Below are 22,865 nucleotides of genomic sequence, written 5' to 3'. Positions count from 1 at the left end.
GACATCCGGGTTTTGAGTGCACTAACGATCTGGTTTCTAGATCTTATTGGTGGCCCACTCTGACCAGGGATGTCAAGTTCTACGTGTCAGCCTGTGAGGTTTGTGCCAGGTCTAAGACACCTAGGACTCGCTCTGCTGGTAACCTACGACCCCTACCTATTCCCAGTAGACCCTGGTCCGATATCTTGATGGACTTTATAACTGACCTACCGCTGGTGGAGGGTAAGACTGTGGTTTGGGTAGTGGTCGATAGGTTTAGCAAGATGGTTCATTCCATTCCCCTGTCTATACTTCCGAATGGAAAAACCCTGGCGTCTATTTTTGTGAGAGAGTGTTCGTTTACATGGCATCCCGGAAAATATTGTTTCTGACAGGGGTGTGCAGTTTGTGTCCAAATTCTGGAGGGCCTTCTGTCAAAGATGTAAGACTTCATTGTCTTTTTCTTCCGCCTACCATCCTGAGAGTAATGGGCAGACTGAACACCTTAATCAGTCTGTGGAACAATTCTTGTTGTAGGTTGCTGATGACCAGCAATTATGGGTCAAATTCCTTCCGTTGGCTGGCAGCCAAAGGTTCAATATAGATATCAAATAGAAGAGGAGACAGTGGACATACCTGGCGAGTGCCCCTGGACGTGGAGAAACTTCTTGTAAGATGTCCATTTTTATTTAGTCTTGCAGTAGGGGATCTATAAAGAAGTTTAACCATATTAATAAACCTAGGGCCAAAGCCCATCCTATGAAGCACTCTCCATAGAAACCCCTACTCAACTCTATCAAAAGCCTTAGACACATCTATAGACAAGATAGATCGTGATGGCCCTCCAGAAGTCTGTATGTTAGAAAAATGACGATGTAGATTATAGTGAGTCCCCTTATTAGGAATAAAGCCATTTTGGTCTGGATGTATAATTGATGTCATAACACTAGATAGCCTCATAGCTAAGATTTTAGAATAAAGTTTAACATCTGTGTTAAGGAGAGAAATAGGTTTATAAGATCCCAGGTCATTAGGGTCTTTACCCTTCTTTAATATTACAGTTATCGCGGCCTATGTCATTGTTTCTGGGAGGACTCCCTCTTTTATTGAATCAGAGAGTGTTCTCCACAAGTGGGGAAAAACAATCTCCCCATATTTACGATAGAACTCGTACGGGAGTCCATCCAGTCCGGGGAAAGAGTTACCTGAACCGGCCTTCATTGCATCCTCTATCTCTTGGGGACACAAATCCATCTCCAAGCGTTCCTTTTGCCCATCTGTAAGAACCGGAAGGGAAATAGAATCCAAGTATGAGTCAATCGCTGCCTCTGAGAGGACACACTCTCTGATTCATACAATTCACTAAAATATTTTATAAATACTTCTAATATTCCCTCCTGATCTTCCACAGTAGTGCCATCAGACATATATATACTACGGATCTCTTTCTTTGAATCCTGGCTTGCTATTACTCTAGCCAGCATCTTCCCAGGACGACCTGCCTCTGAAAAATATTTTTGTCCTCTAAAGAACAGCTTCTGTTGTGCTTTATCCAGAAGGATGTCAGAAAGAGCCTGGCTTGTCCTCTGCATAATCTCTCTACCTTCCTCTGTTTTCTCCTTCATAGAATAACGCTTGCTCAGGTTTGCATTTGTACTAATAAAAATCCCTCTCATAAATGCTTTAAACGCATCCCAAAATATAGAGATTTAGCTGAGGCATAATTCCTATCCCAAAAGGAGATAATTTCCTTTTCTATCTGATTATGGTTATCCATTATTAATAGCCAGTGGGGATTCAATCTAAATGGGGGTTTCACTCTAGAATAATTTCCTGCCTATTAAGAAGGTGACATGGTCTGAAACGGATCTGGCCTCGTATTTCATACGTTAAACACAATTTAAATAACCTTTATTTATCAAGGTCAGGTCAGTTCTAGACATAGAGCTTCCAGATTTACTAACACAGGAAAAAGCTCTTTTTTTCTCTAAATAAATATTCCCAGACATCCACGAGGCCCACCTCTTGGCAAAAACGAGCTAGGAGGACCCCTGGACCGGGGAACACCCATTCCCTCCAGCAGAGATCCTATCTACCTCCTCTGGATTCATCACACAATTGAAATCCCCATTGACTATCACCAAACAATCAGGCCACTGATCCACAAAGGCCATCAAACAATTCAGTACCTACCTAGAAAACGGAGGGGGGATATAAATAAATGCCAAGATGCATAGCTTTCCATCAAGCCTACCATGAAGAAAAACATATCTCCCCTGTTTGTCCATAGAGGATGCCAAACATAGAAAATGAATCTGTTTGCGAATCAATACTGTGACTCCTCTGGAGTAGATAGTATATGTGGAGTTGTACACCTGTATAGCCCACCTCCACCCAAGTCGGGGTATCCTCTCCTGTGAGAAATTAGTTTCAATCAAACAGACAATAGCTGGCAGATGTCTCATTATCAGATCTAATACCGCCTGTCTTTTTCCCTTCTCCCCTAGACCCCGAACATTCCATGTAAGTATTCTTGTAATCATTAATTAATCCTAAAGTCTCCAAGTACCATCCTCCTCAAGCTTTACTCCGTTCCCCACTTCAATGTTGGACGCATCGCAGGTCACCCTCCCCCCACCCGACCCCTGGAGTGTTTTTGCAAAGAAGAGTGGGCAAATCTTGCCAAGTCAAAATGTGCCATGCTGATAGACTCATACCCAAATAGACTGAGTGCTGTAATAAAATCAAAAGGTGCTTCAACAAAGTATTAGTTTAAGGGTGTGCACACTTATGCAACCATATTTTATTTTTATATTTTTTGTTCCCTCTACCTAAAAGATTACAGTCTGTTTTTCAATTGAGTGGTACAGTTTATAGATCACATTAAAGGTGGAAAAAGTTCTGAAATTACATTTTAACAGGGGTGTGTAGAATTTTTATATCCACTGTGTGTATATATATATATATATATATATATATAAATAAAAAAGCAATGGCAGCACCGTCCTCAATGCAGGCTGGTGGGTGCAGCAGGCCCAATATGGATCACTCCAAAAATGGAAAAATGGGTAGCACTCTAAAGAGTAAAATGTAAAAATACTTTATTTACCCCAGTGGGAAATGCGCGACATTTCGGCTCCGAATCAGAACCTTTCTCCGTGGGGGAGATTTATCAAAACTGATGCAAAGTAAAACCTTGTCGCCCATAGCAACCAATAAGATTCCTCCTTTCATTTTCCAATGGAGCTGTAAAAAATGAAAGGTGGTATCTGATGGTTGCTATGGAAAACTAAGCCAGTTCTACTTTACACCTGCTTGATAAAATATATATATAAAATGGACAGCACTCCAGAGAGTAAAATGTAAAAAGACTTTATTTACCCCAGTGGGAAATGCGCGACGTTTTGGCTCCGAATCAGAACCTTTCTCAAGCCAGAGGAAGGCTTGAGAAAGGTTCTGATTCGGAGCCAAAACGTTGCGCATTTCCCACTGGGGTAAATAAAGTCTTTTTACATTTTACTCTTTGGAGTGCTGTCCATTTTATATATATAATTTATCAAGCAGGTGTAAAGTAGAACTGGCTTAGTTTTCCATAGCAACCATCAGATACCACCTTTCATTTTTTACAGCTCCATTGGAAAATGAAAGGAGGAATCTTATTGGTTGCTATGGGCGACAAGGTTTTACTTTGCATCAGTTTTGATAAATCTCCCCCACGGTGTACTTCTATGTGTACATAGCGTTGTGTGTCGTCACACTGTACTAATCTGTGTGGGACAAGTGACCGCTCAGTGTGGACTGCACACAATACTGTGTTCAGAAGAGAGTGCATGTAGTGACCATGTCAGAGCTGTCAGTAATGAGATCTATATCCTGCTTATAACGCAATGGTTTTATCTGTAGATCGCTGCACTAATAACTATTGTGTGTACAAATAATGGAAAGTGAGAAACAGATCTGCTGATTACAGGCTGTAGCATACTGTAAGACTCACCATGTTGTGGATTGGAATTAAATCTTACTGCCAAGTTACTTGTAAGTTCCAGCAGCCTATATGTAAATGGCTGATAGCTGTGCTGTGTAACAGGATATGGGGGCAGGGCAGCAGAGCTTGTGCTGGTGCATGTGAAATCCACCGGAAAGCCCACAGAGCCTCACAGGAGATGACAGCAGTGAGCAAAACTCATAGAAGAGTATTTCTGAGAGCATGTGAAGCAAAGCTGATACCAGTAAACTAACAAGTATAATTTTAATATGTGCTGCATTACGATAAGATATGGGGTTATTGATTTTTAGTGCACAAAGGTGTCCATAGCCTTTAAATACTGTCTTACAAGCTGTTTCTGATCCTCGGGAGTAGTCAGAATTATACCTTTTTATTTGATATTAATAACATGTAAACTGTCTTTTGTAGAGAAGTGGTGTTCTGAGGATTATCAGCCACATGGCATTGGAAACGGAATCAATTTTCAAAGCCAACAGTTTAGTCATTTTGGGCTAAAAATAATTTTCTCAATTAGTCTTTGTTCAAAATGTTCAGCTGTTTGAGATACAAGGGTTAAAAATAAGTCTGCTTGCAAGCTATCAGTCTGTTTTCTTTGAATCCTGTCACCTGAAGGCTCATGTGTAGCTCTTATCTCTAATCTCCTGAACTCATAAACACTCATTATTGCTCAAACTGGTAAGAATATGGCTTAAATAAGTGTTTGTAAGGTCAAGAGATGAGATATAAGCACTACACATGAGCCGTCAGATGACGGAATTCAAAGAAAATACACTGTGACGGCTTGCAAACTGACTGATTTTGAACTCTTCTACTCAGAAACGGCTGAATATTTTTAATAAAGAACTACTGAAAAACTAATTTTTAGTCCAAAAGGAGTAAAATGCAGTCATAAGAAAAATGCCCCTGAAGGTGTATGTAACCTTTAAGTTTATGGATGGGAGGAAAAGAAACACCTTTTCGAACAGCCTAGCTAATGTCATTGCAAAGATTTAAATTTAGCCGCATGATTACTGCTCAACATACACTGTAATGTAGGTGCAGTGTATGCAGCTGTTGTCCCCAGGGAACATGGGCTGCCGGAAGCTTTTTACATAGTAACAGTTTATAAAGCTGAAAAAAGACATTTGTCTATCCAGTTTGGCCTGTTACCCTGCAAGCTGATCCAGAGGAAGGCAAGATAGAAGCCAATTTCCCTTACTTTAGGGGAATTTTTTTTTCCCAACTCTAATCAGGAGATTAGAATAATTCTCAATAATCTCTAGTAGCTATAGCCTGTAATATTATTACACTCCAGAAATACATCCAGGCCCCTCTTGAATTCCTTTATTGTACTCACCATCACCATTTCCTCAGGCAGAGAGTTCCATAGTCTCACTGCTCTTACCGTAAAGAATCCTCTTCTATGTTTGTGCACAAACCTTCTTTCCTCCAGACGCAGAGGATGTCCCCTTGTCACAGTCACAGTCCTGGGGATAAATAGATGATGGGATAGATCTCTGTACTGACCCCTGATATATTTATACATAGACGACTAAGGGAAGATTATTACTATTTTCTAAAGTGAATAACCCTAATTTTGATAATCTTTCAGGGTACTGTAGTTGCCCCATTCCAGTTATTACTTTAGTTGCCCTCTGAACCCTCTCCAGCTCTGCTATGTCTGCCTTGTTCACAGGAGCCTAGAACTGTACACAGTACTCCATGACTGTACACAGTACTCCATGAATGAGAAGTATTCCATGCTTCTCCACCATAGCAATGGGAATTGATGGCTTTCTTCTTCCCTTGCTCTCTCTGCTTCACAGTTCCAGCTGAAAAACTGCGACTTGTGATGCCACCTTTTGGTCGTAGAAGGGGAATGCTTTAATTGCTTTTTTATCAGTCTTTGTGGTGAGTTTCCTAGCTATTTTCCTGTTTACATTTCTGTCATTTTATGTGTTTTTGATCCAGCATGCCTTCCTTTGCTTGTTCTGACTTCCATGTCCTAACTCTAGCCCGCCATTCTGACATTGGCTTCTGACAATGATCTTGGACCTGACGTTAACCGGTTGGTTCTGTCCTGACTGTGTATTTGGCCTAGCCTGCTATCAGCTCTTCTGTCTACTGTAGATTATCCAGGGGACTTCGGCTTGGGGTTCTGACCCGTAAAGGCTACACCTTCTTGTGGGGGTTAAGGGTAAAGATCAGCAGATAGACTTCGCATCCCAGATTAACCTCCATCAAAAAAATTCAGATGGTTTAGGCAGGAGCAACTCACAGCACGTAGTGATAGCAGAAATGGAGTTGCCTATACTTATAATGTTCATAAGATAAATGTGTGAATAATATAAAAAAATTAAAATAAATGATTTGAAGTTGAAAGGTTGACACGCACCAAAAGTCTGTGTATAATCTCCGACAACTAATTTGCTTGTGTTATGAGATGGAACATTCTGTAAACACTAGTCTGGGACTGCAAAAAGTAATGCTGTGGGGCAGCAACAAATGGTGTTTTTGCATGTGATGCATTAAAGGGATTTACCAGTTTTATATGACGTAATTGCATAATGAAAATGTGTGCAGCTATCTCATTTATTTATATGATAGTGGGAGATTGCACCTATGGGGACCCCGGTGCTCAGGAGAAAGAGGGTCTAAGATTTAGTGCAGACTGAACAGAAAGGTGGCTGCTCAGCCCCTTCCATACCTCCCATAGACTGAAAGGGTCACTTAACCTTGAAAAAACGTTTGCTATTTCATATCATCATATCGAAGGTTTTGATCAGCGGGGATCTGAGTGATGATACCCCCACCGATCGCTAGAATGAGAAGAGAGAAGCACTCACTCTCCTTGATGCAGTAGACTGATCTGGGATGGGCCCTGAGACTTTCTACTGAGCGCATCTCCTGTAGTGAGGACTTCTCTCTCCTCGTTCCAGCGATCGGTAAGAGTCTCAGCAATTAGTCCCCCATTGATCAAAACCTTTGATATGTTGATATGACATTTCCAATGTTTTTTCAAAGTTTAGTGACACTTTAAATAGAGTTAGCCCTATGGCCACGTGCCTCAGATGTATATATGGGTGGCAGACTTTCCTAGTGGAACAGGTTAAAGGCAGACTGGTTGATTATTGGAACATCCAGAGGTACAGCACCCACCTTTCAGACTTTTTGGCGCATCCTGTGAATATGCCATAAGTACATATGTCTTGCCGACTTTGTAGTTACCATTGATCATTGCACCTTTCATTGGATAATTATTTGATTATTTGATGTTGAAATGTAGTGAATAGGATTTAGACAATACAGATATGCACAGCCCTCCATAAAACAGGACCTGACCTCCATAAAGTTACAGTTACCGTGTTGGCTTCAGCCTGCTATAAAACAGTGACCGCCACAGGATATATACATCCTCATTCCAGCAGCCACCACTTCACTCCATGTCACCGCCAACCACATTCACAGTTATCTATACATTTGGCAGTACAGTACAACACTTTCTGCTGCCAATGCTTAAGTGTAAGGTATGCATAGACTTAGCCCTAATACATAGACAATAAGGCAGCACACTCCAAAATGCAAAATGCAAAAAAAAAAAAAAAAAAGGTATTTTATTTGATCATTGTTATTGCATGAATGAGTAAAAGACCTTATCGTTATTGTTTTATTGCATTTTAGAGTGTGCTACCTTTTTGCGTTTTATCTATTGGTATATTTTCAAGTCCCCTTTGGCTTACTCCTATTTTTTCAGTTTTCGTCCTTTCTTTCCAGTGCTACCATTTTTGTGTAGATAGATAGATAGAGCTATAAAATATACCATGCATTAACATTAAAGAGGTTGTTTCATTAAGGCAACCACTTTGTGAATGTGAGCACACCAATCAACTGATTGTTACAGAACCGGCTTCTCTGATACAGACGATCAGAACTTGAACGGGTTCTCCGAAACAATAATTTCAAGCAAATTCATTCAGTTATCAGTGTATATACCCGCAAGTATCTCACTCTTGGATTTCTTTTTCACAAATCCATGCATATTTTCTATTCCAACATAAAAAAAATATAAATATAGTAAGTAGTATTCCAGAAATAACTCATAACATCTTGTTGTACTAAAAGGCCTCATTCCCATAGCCAAGAAACACCTCCGTCTCCACAGTAGATATCAGAGGGCTAGTCATGCTGCGGATTGGACTGCGTATTAGCCCGATTTTAATAGGAATCTTCACAAAGAAGCGGCATTTCCTTTCTTGACTCAGATTTCCAGTTTTTGCACTGAAAAAAATCTATTGCTGTATGAACATGTGTGGATTCCCGTCAGAAAAAAGGTGTGGCTGTGCCATGGTACTCTTGCCGATTTTGCTGCGGAATAGGGGCCAAAATCTTGATACTCTGAAGCCAAGTTTGCAAACCCTAATTGTAATCTGCTCTGCATCTATTAACATGCACTGTAAAAATCAGTCACCTATAAGCAAATACATAGAAAGCAAACCTAAGGCACCTACTAATGGCCCAAATAGAATAACTCAAAAGACTAAGATTGATCTTGCAGACAATGAATGATGCTGGTTGTCTCACCAATACAATTGATTCTTCCCGCGACCATGGCTGATCGTCTGCTGCCTGTAAATCTGTTGAAGCGGAACACGTCTCATGCTGCACCACTGAAGCCCCTCTGAATAAGCTGGTTAGCAAAATAGAACATGACGAGATTCAGAAAAGTTCTGGTCTGTTTAATGCAGCCTCAACAGTAGCGAGAACATGACTAAAGAGTGTTGTCCAGGAACAGACACAACAAGACCTTAATCGGGTTCACATTATGTAAACTCCCATGGCATATAGGATTGTGTGTGTCTGGTCCCTGTTGAGGCTGACAAACATGCAAGCAAAGCACATGTACTTATTAATTACCGTTAATGTCAAAATAAGTTTCCTTTCTTCATAAAACTTCTGCAGACTGAACTTTGAGAGACACCGCCTGCATTGATCATTCATTTCTGCCTTGACAGTGGAGGACAAAAAAAAATCAGGCAGCAAAGAATCAAAGCCCTTCTCTCTCTGAGCATGCAGTCAGTGTCTGCTGTTTGATAGATTTTTAGATAATGTTCCTACCGTTTCCCCTTAACTTGCTGTTAGTTTGATATTAGGCGGAGAGATGTGTCTTGTTTAGTATGGAAATGAACGTCTTAAATGTGCAGTCTTACATAAGTAACTGCCTCTTAAGATACACCTGCATACCATATAAAAGAGCATCTGAAATGAAGCAGCACAAGCTTTAGTTTTTAACTTAATTGAACTACAACTGCCAACACATGCAAAGCCGAATGCCATAAAAATAAAATATGTCAAAAAATCCGATGGCGCTGTGCCTCGCATTCCAATTTAAGCCTAACCTGGACTTGAGAATGCTTTTTATACTGTGGCTTCAAAAGATAAATGCACTCCGAGCAGCCGAAGAAAAGAAAGCGTTCTGCTCGTCTTTAGTCGTTTCCTTAAGTACACTTCTTCTATGCCAATTTGCATTTTTTTTAATAATAAGCACAGACAATTCAACCAGAAATTTAACATGCATAGAAAGTACAGCAAAAGTGAAATGTCCACTGGAAATATCCACGCAACATACTGGGAGCCAGTGGGTTGCTAATTTCATGCATTTATGTCAGCGGTGAAATTGTTTAGTAATTCGGTTTACTTCGAATATTTCATATTTGCAGGAGAAAGCTCAAGATGGCAAATTAGATATTTCACAGGCTTTGGAAAAAGAGCGGAATGTTGATGAGGCAAGTGGAGAACTTGGGAAAGACTAAGAGATTATTGGCAGCACAAACGTTAGCAGAATTTCTACCATTAATAAAACACAGAGCTCCACGTTGGTGTTTGTTCTTGTTACGAAGGAGTAACAAGTACCAATAATACGCTGTTTGTTTTTGCGCTTATGCCAAGCGAGTAAGGCTTAGTTCAGAATGATGTGTATTCGACTCCCACGGCAGTAACTGTCGCTCTATAGCTTTCTAGATATATAGATCATACAACATGTATTACTGTACAGCGGCACAAAGTGCACGGCATCATATCAACCAATGACACCGTGCGCCTCTGCACTTAGCAGGACGGGTTTTCACAGACCGTGGTCCGGTAAAAACCAAGTATGTGTGAATAAGCCCTTAGGGTACGGTCCCGTGGTAGCATCAGCCGCATGCGGACAATAAATCAGTGTCAGATTAATATTTATCGGTTGTGGGATTTTGCTGGCAATACTGTAGTTTTTCCCATAGAACTGTAAGGCCATTAATATGATTGTTAACGGATGTGCGGTTTTATCGGTAAGACTGTGGTTTCACCAGAAAAATCAGCAGCGAGTTAGTTACCAACCTGTTTGAAAACCATCCCCGTGGCAAAGGTGCATGGTTTACTGGCTGCCTGCGGTTACCGCAACCTGGGACCTCACTTTGCAGTGGTGGTGCTTTTGGCGGCCTAGCATTTACTTGTCTCACGTTAGCAAATGGCATTGATCATATAGACAAAGTTAATACAAGCCACTTACTACTGTATTGTGATTCTCCATATCGCTTCCTTTGCTGGCTTAATTGAATTTTCCATCACATTATACACTGCTCTTTTCAGGGGTTATGACCACCCTACAATCCATCAAAGTAGGGCCATCTTTAACAAGGGGCAAAAGGGGCAGCTGCCCCGGGCCCAGTTGCTCCTGGGGGGCCCAAGGCAGCTGCCTCTAGAGCCCTGCTAGCCACTGCCCCGGGTGTCAGACTGTCAGTTACACAGGGGGGTGCTGCCATGCCTGCCTACCTGGAGTGCTACACAGGGGGGTGCTGCCATGCCTGCCTGCCTGGAGTTTGTGAAGATTACATCAGGAAAATGTGACAGGGGCTGTTATACTATTATACTGTAAGCTACTGTATACTGTGGGGTGCTGTATACTGTGGTGTGCTATACTGCTCTACTGTATACTGTGGGGTGCTGTATACTGTGGGTGCTATACTGCTCTACTGTACACTATGGGGTGCTGTATACTGTACGGTGCTGTATACTGTGGGGTGCTATACAGCTCTGCTGTATACTGTGGGGTGCTGTATACTGTGGGGTGCTATACTGTTCTACTGTGGGGTGCTGTATACTGTAGGGTGCTATACTGCTCTACTGTATACTGTGGGGTGCTGTATATTGTGGTGTGCTATACTGCTCTACTGTATACTGTGGGGTGCTGTATACTGTGGGTGCTATACTGCTCTACTGTACACTATGGGGTGCTGTATACTGTACGGTGCTGTATACTGTGGGGTGCTATACAGCTCTGCTGTATGCTGTGGGTGCTGTCTACTGTGGGGTGCTATACTGCTCTACTGTATACTATGGGGTGCTGTATACTGTGGGGTGCTATACTGCTTTACTGGTTACTGTGGGGTGCTGTATATTGTGGTATGCTATACTGCTCTAATGTATACTGTGGGGTGCTGTATACTGTGGGGTGCTATACTGCTCTACTGTATACTTTGGGGTGCTGTATACTGTGGTGTGCTATACTGCTCTACTATATACTGTGGGGTGCTGTATATTGTGGTGTGCTATACTGCTCTACTGTATACTGTGGGGTGCTATACTACTCTACTGTATACTATGGGGTGCTATACTGCTCTACTGTATACTATGGGGTGCTGTATACTGTGGGGTGCTATACTGCTTTACTGGGTACCTTGGGGGGTCTCTATATAATGTGGTATGCTATACTGCTCTACTGTATACTGTGGGGTGCTGTATACTGTGGGTGCTATACTGCTCTACTATATACTGTAGGGTGCTGTATATTGTGGTGTGCTATACTGTGCTCTACTCTCTATACTGTGGGGTGTTGTATACTGTGGGGGGCTGTTTACTGTGGGGGGCTGTATACTGTATATTGTGGGCTGCTTTATACTGTATACTATGGGGTGCTGTATACTGTGGGGTGCTATACTGCTCTACTGTATACTGTGGGGTGCTATACTGCTCTACTGTATACTGTGGGGTGTTGTATACTGTAGGGTACAGTATTCTGTGAGGTGCTGTATTCTGTATAGTTTGGGGTGCTGTATACTGTATACCATAAGGTGCTGTATACTGTGGGGTGCTATACTGCTCTACTATATACTGTGAGGTGCTGTATATTGTGGTGTGCTATACTGTGCTCTACTGTATACTGTGGGGTGTTGTATACTGTGGGGGGCTGTATACTGTATATTGTGGGGTGCTTTATACTGTATACCGTGGGGTGCTTTATACTATGGGGTGCTGTATACTGTGGGGTGCTATACTGCTCTACTGTATACTGTGGGGTGCTATACTGCTCTACTGTATACTGTGGGGTGCTGTATACTGTGAGGTGTTGTATACTGTGGGGTACTGTATTCTGTGAGGTGCTGCATTCTGTATAGTTTGGGGTGCTGTATACTGTATACCATGAGTTGCTGTATACCGTGAGGTGCTGTATATTGTGGGGTGCTATACTGCTCTACTGTATACTGTGGGGTGCTGTATATTCTATACTGTGAAGTGCGGTATTCTGTATAGTTTGGGGTGCTGTATACTGTATTTTGTGAGGTGCTGTATACCGTGAGGTGCTGTATACTGTGGGTGCTGTATATTGTGGAGTGCTATACTGCTGTACTGTATACTGTGGTGTGCTGTATATTGAGGTGTATTGTATACTGTGGGGTGCTGTATACTGTGGAGTGCTGTATATTGTGGGGTACTGTATAGTGTGGGGTGCTGTATAGTGTATAGTTTGGGGTTCTGTATACAATATATTGTGAGGTGCTATACTGCTCTACGATATACTGTGAGATGCTGTATACTGTGGGGTGCTATATTGCTCTACTATATACTGTGGGGTGCTGTATACTGTATAGTGTGGGGTGCTGTATACTTTATAGTGTGGGGTGCTATAGTGCATACTGTGGGGTGCTGGGGTGCACTGTAACGGTAGGGTGAGCCGAGCCCTGGTCTCCTTCCTGCAGAGCGGTGCCCACTTTCAGACCTGAGCCCAGCTGCCCAGAGCACTGATCCTGAGCCGCTGGAGTCTTCAGAACTGGAAGTATTTATATCACTGTACTCCACCAGGTGTGTGGATTTTTTATGTGTGTTGTGGTGGAGGCCGTGATCGCATGCAAGAGTGTGGGAAGGCTGGATCCAGGGGGCCCAAGTAAATTTTTGCCCAGGGTCCAATCAATATTAAAGACGGCCCTGCATCAGAGGTGGACGTGCTTACACACTGTAGGAAAAAGCATTAGCCACTCTGATGGCTGGGACTGTGGGGGGCTTTTCCTAAAGTGGGCAAGCAGCCCCTTTTGCCCCAATACACATCAGATTATTTTTTGACAAACCCACCATTTTCAGTGGAACTTGCCAACTATGCAATGTGTATGGGGGCCCCTGACTTTCAATTGATGTTGCTGGAAACAAAGGAATGAGCATGTTAAATTTCAGAGTCCAATCTGTTGTTCTAGCAGTAGATAAGCCTGTCAGATGTGTCCGGCAGCGGCTTTCTCCTCTCTTGCCATTGAAATCACATGTATGCATTTGGGGAAGTCGGGAGGAAAAGTTGTTGGCCGATCAAACATTCAGCTGATAGTTCTTAAATGTATATGGGAACCTTTCCTGTCTTGGAGACCACCCTTCTCAGACAGCTGGAAAGAAGTGGAAAGAAAAGGGGCTGACATATTTTTTTTAAAAACGGCAACATTACTGTCCAAAGTGAATGGAGCTGAGTGATCTGCAATATCGGACACAGTCCATGGACAAAAGAAGGGCAGTTTCTGGGAAAAAGACGACCTTTTTCTTCTAATATCAAACACTCCCTTTGAATAAGATGTTAGGCAGCTTCAAGATAATAAGTGGCCAAATGTGCAGGAACAAGAAAGATTGAATGTTTTCTTCTTTCTCTATGCTGTGAAGTAGTCTTGGTGAAGACAAAGTGGAACAATAAATCTAATATTGTACAAAGTGTAACATAAAATGTACTTAGCACTACTAATATAATTTACATAGCTATATAAATGTCCTGTAGATTTGGAAGATAAAGTAGAGACTATGGGGCAGACATTTTTCTGGAGCTCCTTCAGTCATCATGATGGAGGATATTAAGTCAGTCTTTTTTCGGCCTTAAAGAGGACCTGTCACCACTCCTGACAAATAAATTCTTTAGAAATCATACAATGTGATTTCCTGACTTTATTTTTATTTTTTTCATTCTGTCTCTCACAGTGGGAATGCACCTACAATGTAATTTTCAGACCCCTTCATGATTTCTAAGTGGGAGAACTTGCTAAATTGCAGGGTCTTCTAATACTTCTGTTACTTATTGTGAATATATATATATATATATATATATATATATATACAGTGCTGCCCATAATTATTCATACCCCTAGCAAATTTTGACTTAAAGTTACTTTTATTCAACCAGCAAGTCATTTTTTGATTGGAAAGGACATAGGTGTCTCCCAAAAGATAATAAGACGATGTACAAGAGGCATTATTGTGGGGAAAAAAAACAATTCTCAGCTTTTATTTACAATTGAGCAAAAAATACTAGATGTTCTGCATTGTGGAAAATCTCAGCCGACGTGGTCGGAAGCCAAAAGTGACACCTGTGCTGGCCAGGAGGATAGTTAGTGAAAAAGAATCCAAGGATCACCACCAAGGCTATCCTGGTGCATCTGGGCTTTGCTGGTGGCAATGTCTCAAGGCAGACAATCCAACGGACACTGCACAATGCAGACCAAGGAGGACGCCACTTCTCCAGCTCGCTTGGCCTTTGCAAAAGCTCATCTGGACATAGAAGAAGACTTCTGGTCTTCTGTGTTATGGTCATATAAAACAATTGAATTGTTTGGTCAAAATGATGTTTACTTCATTTGGCGTAAAAAAGGAGAAGCCTTCAACCCAAAGTGGGGATCATTGTCAAACATGGTGGTGGGGGTGTTTTTCATCCAATGGACCAGGGAACCTAATCACAGTAAATGGCACCATAAAAAAAGAGCAATACATGAGGATTCTCAACGACAAGGCAGTCTGCAGAGAAACTTGGCCTTGGGCACCAGTGGACATTTCAACATGACAATGACCCAAAACACACAACAAAAGTGGTGAAGAAATGGTTAGCAGACAACAACATTAACATTTTGGAGTGGCCCAGCCAGAGTCCAGACTTGAATCCAATTGAGAATCCGTGGAGGGAGCTAAAGATCAAGGTGATGGCAAGAAGACCCTCCAACCTGAAAGATTTGGAGCTCATTGTTAAAGATGAATGGGCAAAAATACATGTGGAGACATGCAAAAGCTGGTCTGCAATTATAGGAAGCATTTGATTGCTGTAATAGCCAATAAAGGCTTTTCTATTAATTATTGAGAAGGGTATGAATCATTTTGGACTGGACACTTTTTTGCTCAAAAGTAAATAAAAGCTGAGAAATGTTTTTTTTTTTGCCCCACAATAATGCCTCTTGTACATCGTCTTATTATCTTTTGGGAGACACCTATGTCATTTCCCATCAAAAAGTTACTTGCTGGTTGAATAAAAGTAACTTTAAGTCAAAATGTGCCAGGGGTATGAATAATTATGGGCAGCACTGTGTGTGTATGTGTGTGTGTGTGTGTGTATATATATATATATATATATATATATATACACACACCATTTCCTGTACTAAAATTCCAGGCAATAGTGTACTGCAATATACAAAACTAATATCTTTACAAACTCTCCAACAGTCTCTAAACTCAGAGCCAAGAAAAGAACACCTAACTAAACGTAGTGGATCTCTCCTGGATGGAACTTTCAATGAAGAGGAATCAGCGAAATATTTTAATGAAGCTTTACTGGAATGGAGAAATGAAGCCAGGAATAAATCACGACAAGTCGAAGCAGGTAACGCAGTGGTTATTGCTGGCTTTGCAGTCATTTTTGGGTTTTATTGGGATCTTTCTAAAGTTAAAGATGAAGTGAAATGAGGATAGCTAACAGAGACCTGAGCAGTCGGGGGCCGCTATCGCACTCCCACACAATGGTTGTTTTCATATTCTCGTAAAGTGTTTTACAGGCAAAGGAAAATTGTAGAGTGAGCTTTTTTCCATTTTTAAATAATATCCCATTAGTATCATGCATTGTAAAATAAATTATTAGTTTGGATGTGGCAGGTCTCTGCATGCTTCATGGAAAGCAAAGCATAACAGGCCATATGCTGAAATTCATTAGAACTCTGCAGCTTCTCGGCTCACAGTTGGCAGAACTGGCCTACCCATTAGCTGAACATATACCTGCTTTTATTTAAAGGGAACCTGTCACCGGGATTTTGTGTATAGAGCTGAGGACATGGGTTGCTAGATGGCCGCTAGCACATCTGCAATACCCAGTCCCCATAGCTCTGTGTGCTTTTATTGTGTAAAAAAAACCAACGATTTGATACATATGCAAATTAACCTGAGATGAGTCCTGTACGTGAGACGAGTCAGGGACAGGACTCCTCTCATGTTAATTTGCATATGTATCAAATTTTCTTTTTTTTTACACAATTAAAGCACACAGAGCTATGGGGACTGGGTATTGCGGATGTGCTAGCGGCCATCTAGCAACCTATGTCCTCAGCTCTATACCCAAAATCCAGATGACAGATTCCCTTTAAAGGCTATGGAAAATCTTGGAGGTGTTTTTTATTATGTCATTCTACTTATCTAAAAATATTTTTTATAAAAAATGCAACAGTTTGTCTTCTACAGCTTTCTGTTTCATTGCATCTGCAGACTGTTGCTTCTCCTTGTCAGTGAATCCATCAGACAACTACTCTGATAGCTCAATCTGTAGCCCTTATCTCTAATTCCCTAATCTGTAATTCCCTAATAGGTCATACACACTTATTTAAAGGGGTTATCTGCAATTTATTTTTTTGTTTTTTAATGGTCCCCCTCTTCATGTGATTAAGCACTGGGCCTGTGCTGCTCTCCCCAGTGTAATTGAGTTTTGGGCACTTCCTGGATCACGTGCCATACATTCGGCTTGTGATTCTAGCCTGTTTATAACTCATGTTTCACGTGGGTTTCACCTGCGCTGTCAGGCAGCCTCAGGCGTTGTGAGCAGTCACAACGACCTACGTACACTGCGGGTTGTAACCAGGCTAGGATCATGTGCCGAATGTCCAGCGCATGATCCAGGAAGTGCCCGCAAGGTAATTACACCAGGGAGCGCAGCGCTATCTAACTGTTAAAAATATGGTTTAAATGAGATTGTAAGCCAAGATAAGTAGAGTGCAGTAGTAAGCAAGAAATACTATTATAAGAAGTACTGTGAAGATGAAACTGCTCCTCTAACCTAATGTCGTATTATTACCTGCCACCTGCCTCTGTGCAATGAGTCTGGGGCTCATCAGAAGAAATTATTCTCAAGGCCCAACTCCTTTATTATGAACAGATTGTACTCCCAGAAATAGACCCTAGTGGCAAATGATTGGCTCCAAAGGCAGCCAGAATGTTTTTTTTTTTTTTTTTCTGGATCTTTGGGGCCCATTATTGTATCAACCTCATCCATTGTAGGTTCCAGTCTGACCCTACTCACCAGCAAAGCTCATGGAGACCTCAGTGAACCTGTCATGAATCTTTGCCCTCTCTCTATTGTTCTTGAAATGCTTATAAAAGCATAAAGTAATCAAAGTAGTACTCGTCTTACGAATTATCTGTCACTCTAGTTCTGAGGCTTCCTAGATCCCCCACCTGTCTCTACTTCATGCTACCTTTCGACATGGAAATCTGACAGCCCAGTCCGTCACGGACACTGCTGGCCAGTGATTGGCTGCATAAGTCACATGTCCATGTCAAAATAAAGCAGTAAATGAGAACTGGTAGGGGACAAGAACAGGAGCCACGGGAATTAGAGAGGTAAGTATTGCTTTTTTTTTTTTTTTTTATATAATTCTCAGCAGTTTTTAATCATCTTTGATAGACTCTAAGTCCTTTGCACACCTTGATGTAACTGTATTTCACAGGTTTGTTAGCAATCTATGGAGCAAGCTCAGGAGCTGAGCTTCCATACATGGCGGGTGCTGGCTGTATTATACAGCTGACATTTGCCTGCCGCAGTCAGTGTCTGAGATAACTCAATAGTGACCGCCGTATCGGACACTTGGCAGTTGTGGGCCTTGAGCAAAGTTAATAGAATGCAGGTAATCACTATACACTGCAATAAAGAAGCTAAAAATGTTCAGCGCTCCTGGGGTTTGATCACTGAGATGCCATGGTCACAATAGACCACGTCATCTGAGGGGTTAAAAGTCCATATCAGCATTATTGCCGATCATGGACTCTGCTTTCTAGTGTCTGCTGTGTAAAACAGCAGGAACCCGGTGGCTTTGGTCAGGGCCGGTGCAAGGATTTTTGCCAACACAAGCAAAGCTCCATTTTGGTGCCCATTCCCCCCCCCCCCTTCGCAGTTTACCTGGCCCTGGTCCCGTCTGCAGCAGCTGGCTTCTCCTCTGTGTGGTCCTGGTATCTTCTCTCTGCTTCAGACAATCGCTGGTTTGAGGACCTTAGTTTTCACCCTCTACGACACACCTAGGTTTTAGAGGAGCATAATAGGAAAAAAATATTTTCCATTACACCTCAGGTCAGACCAGCAATCAGACCCCCAATGTTAATCAGACCTCAGCTTACAGCCCTAATCAGACCCCTAATGTTAATCAGACCTCAGATCAGCCCCCCATGTCAGCCATTATGCCGCCATGTCAGCCGTTAGCCCCCCATGTCAGCCATCAGCCCCCCATGTAAGCCATCATGCCCCCATATCAGCCATCAGCCCCCATGTCACATTTCTCCCCCTCCATGTCAAATCACCCCCCTATGTCATATCAGCCCTCCATGTCACATTTCTCCCCCTCCATGTCACATTTTTCCACCCTCCCCCAGGGTGCGCCCTAAGGCAGCCGCTTGGTCTGCCTTATGGTAGCCCTGACCCTGGCTTTGGTGCCCTGCTCAGTGGCTGAACCGGCACCATCTTTAAAGATCTGGCATGTACATGTATGCCCGATGGGTTAAAGTGTTAGGGCTCTTGGAAGGCAAAGAGGAAATATCAAATAGTGATTGTGAACACTGACCTGGGTAGAGCGCATAATTGAACCGTAAAGAAAACAAACAGTTGGTATGGGCATACAATAGTTGCACAGGCAAAATATCCAGCAGCTGTCAGTAGGATTAAATCCATTTAAGCTTTATTTCTTCAGTAATTAAAATCCAGATCTGCATATTGTTTAACGCTGATGGATTTCTGAATTGTGATTTCCCCTTTTCCTTCCTTTTTGTACATATTCTGCTTTGAATGGTTAAATTAGTGGTGTAGTCACAAAATCGAATCATTTTTGGGCATCTCAATGCAGAGCACCTGTCGTAAGAATCCCCAAAGATTTCCCTTGTGTTTCTTATCCTTGTGGAGAACAGACCCATTTAAAAGACGCAGGGCACTTTCTTTAGATCACTCTTCTGGGACTTGACTTTTTATTCTTCAGCTCACTGAGGAAAAACAAGCACATTTTTATTCTATTTAATCCATATACCATACAACATCTAACATTTCTTTGCAATGCAGATGATTCTTCATCATCAAAGGTTTGTACATTAGCATTTTGCATTTATTTTCTCACTAATTACATATTTTGCATCTGATGATTCGCTTGCCAGCAAACAGGCTCTGTTGGTGCTTTATGTTCTAACTGCATTGGGATGTAAAAGCTTTAAATTAACAAAGCTTACTTTGAATGCACTGCACTTATGGTATCTGTTACGTGCTACCGTTAATCTGTGCAATCTAGTGGTTGGTAATGCTCTGTTCGCATCACGTTTGGAGCTTGCGTTACAACTAAATGCCAGGAGGACCTCCTTGATGTTCCCCACTCGATAGGCATATAGCAGGATATTTAGCTAATAGGCTTCCATTGTAAAAAAAAATAATAAGTCTATAGTCATGTATCTACTATATGACATGAGTAATACTGCAGATAAGGAATCCAGATCTCAATTTTTGATCTTCCTACTGCTCTGTGTTCCCCCGCTGTCAGGTTCTAATATGCTATGAAATGCCGTACATGCACACAGTAGTCCTCTCCATTATTTTACCAGAGCACAGAAGTCTAGACCGTGAATTCCAGCGAAGCTTTGAGTAGTGACAGGGGGAGAACAGGGGTAGTAGGAAAGTGAAATATGGTGATCTGAACTCCTTTTCTATAGTACTAGGCAATAAGAGAAAAGCACATCATGTGAAGGACCGTGGGTACCATATAAGACAGCGATCAGGTAAATATGCTACTCGCCTACTAGTGTTGTGGTCACCACAACACTTTGGTCAATTTATGTGATCAACTTCTGCAAGGGCTCCCGACTGCAGCCATGGATCTGCATTTCCGACAACAGTGCATTTTGAGGTCGGCCCTCGAAATGCAATGTGATCGTTTTTGATAACTATAAACAGTACTTATACGGTACATGAACTGGACTCATGAAAATCAGCTGAATCGTTCCTGCAACAGCGCCACTGCTTAGGAGCTACTGTTTTCACTTAGGCTAGTTTCATACTAGCGCTAAACTGTTCCAGCAGGCAGTTCCGGTGGAGGAACAGCCTGCCGATGTTCATTGTATCCGGCATAGTCAGGTACTACCTTTCTTTGCCAGAACCCATTGATCAAGTTGGGATCCAGCCCATTTCCAACAAAAACCTCAGCTTCCAGCAATTTTTGTCCAGCCGAATCTCGGCACAAATGCAGGAAACAGGACGGTTACCCTCCTGGTCCCATTATAGTTCATGGTGCCTGGCGGTGCTCCAGGCAGTATAAGGCTATGCTGGATGTGAAAAATTAACAACCTGCCAGAACAGTTTAGCGCTAATGTGAAACTAGCCTTATCAGCTTGTATCTGATGGTATGTACATGCCAAGTTGGGGTGGGGTATGAGATAACTATACTGATTACATTTCAGGTTGAGAAAGATGGTTGTCCCTTTGTAAGTGAACTGTTGTACACAAAGGCAACATTACTGATTCTATATGTAAACTCCGAATTAGGCTCCTTCCAGACAGGTGCAATGCAGCTGAATTTTAGCATACATAAAATGGCCGCAGGACTACTCCTCCTATTGTTCTGATCAGCTGAGCGTATCCAGGTTTATAATTAAAGACCTCCATCCACAATGAGTTGTTGGACTTATCCCTTCCAACATGGTTCCTGTTGTAATGGACAACATTTGTGTTTCCTAGATGACACTGGAAGTTTGGAGGTTCAGACTGTACTCACTGCTGCTGCAAAACCATTGCAAATTGAGTTTAAAGAAAGTAGCTTAAGCTACATGGAGAAGCTGATGCTAAAAAAGCACAGAAGGTACAGTATATCCACAAGATGTAAATGGAAGTAAGAAGCAGATGGTTGTTATTTGGAATAATACGTTTACGTTTGAAGAGCTTATGGAGAGATCCGTCCACTACATTTTCCTTCATGGAATAAACTCTATGATTCTGGCTTCAAAAAGTTGCAGTATAAGGCATTGTGACTTTTTTGGGTTTACTTGCTTAAAAATGTTACGACTTTCTGCACTTTTATACCACTCACTCTAGTTTTAAAAAAGTGGGTGTGGTGAGCTATGTTAATTAGCTTTACTCCAAAAAACCTGGCAAACTCACCCCAGTAGAGGGGTCGTGCAGAACACAGGATTAGCATTTCTAGACACTAGTGTTAGGTTTAGGCCCTCCGTGTCCATGATTTGAAAGTGGAGGCTCGGACGCGGAAGCCCACGGAAACACTTCTGTGGACTTCCATATCCATGTCTCCGCTCCACAAAAGATAGTCCTGTGTACCATGTAGCTAAGCTCTTCCTCCTTATACAAGTCTTGCCAACTCCAGGACAGTACAGGCTTTTACCTGCTGAAAAACCTAAGGGCAATTGACAGAAAACCAAAAGAAAATGAACTTTGTGGCATTAGGGGTTGTTAGACATGTAGCACACTTTTACTTTTATAGATATCTACCTGGAGCTAATCCCAGCCGACCATCTAATATTATATTTACTATGTTAAGCAGCTCCCTAACATTTCTAACAAGGGCAATAGTTCAGTTTTTTAAAGGGAATCTGTCACCAGGAAATTCACTGTTAAACCAGGCACAATGTCTTGTAGGACTAGATCAACTGAATGTAATTATACCTTACATTCAGTGTTTTTTTTTGCTTCTTTCTGGAGAAACAGTGCTTTTAATCCATATGCAAATGAAAAGTTAGGTGTACCAAGGGTGGGCCCAAGCCACTCTGTGCACTTTTGATGCTCCTGGTTCCCTGTCCTCCTAAATGACAGAGCCAGGTGAGATGACTAAGAAGGAACCTGGCCCTGTCAACCAAGAAGCAGAGTGAGGGGGTTGCAGAAGAAGCAAGAGTGAACAGATTGGCTCAAACCGTTAAGAATTTAGCTATAATAAGCGTTTATGAGCTGTCAGGAGTTCAGAGATAACAGCTACAAATCGAGCTGTCCGAGCAGCTCCCAGACAAATTCAGTGTGAAACAGAAAGCCTGTTAATCTGCAAATGCACTGAAACAGAAAACTGAAGAAGATTTTTTTTAAATAAAGATCAACAACAAAAAAATTATTTTTTAGCCCAAAATGCGCTGATTAAAAAAAATGCCCCCACAGGTGTATGTATATATTGTGTTTGAGTTCAGTGGCATATGTTACCTAGAGGGTCCCATTGTGGTGGCCCTTTGTATAGGAAAGTATAGTCTGTTGTGCTTTCCTATACAGTTGGTATTCCGTCGCCAGGTGGAGGATAAAAGGACACTCTTTTAGTCCTCCTCTGGTAAATATGGGTCCTTGGAAATGTTCATGTATATC

At 41.9% G+C, this 22,865-nt stretch overlaps 1 protein-coding gene across 1 annotated transcript in view; it reads left to right on the top strand.

The window, feature by feature from the left end:
- Positions 1 to 22,865, top strand: part of ZBBX (zinc finger B-box domain containing) — a 216,478-nt gene that overhangs the window by 81,091 nt on the left and 112,522 nt on the right. Inside the window, 2 exon segments of the mRNA XM_044291843.1 lie at positions 15,734 to 15,890; positions 21,249 to 21,369. Of these exon segments, the coding sequence (XP_044147778.1) occupies positions 15,734 to 15,890; positions 21,249 to 21,369 (278 nt within the window).

This window comes from Bufo gargarizans, chromosome 4 (assembly GCF_014858855.1).
Source record: "Bufo gargarizans isolate SCDJY-AF-19 chromosome 4, ASM1485885v1, whole genome shotgun sequence".
NCBI classification, from domain to species: domain Eukaryota; kingdom Metazoa; phylum Chordata; class Amphibia; order Anura; family Bufonidae; genus Bufo; species Bufo gargarizans.
This window is presented reverse-complemented; position numbering and strand designations above follow the sequence as displayed.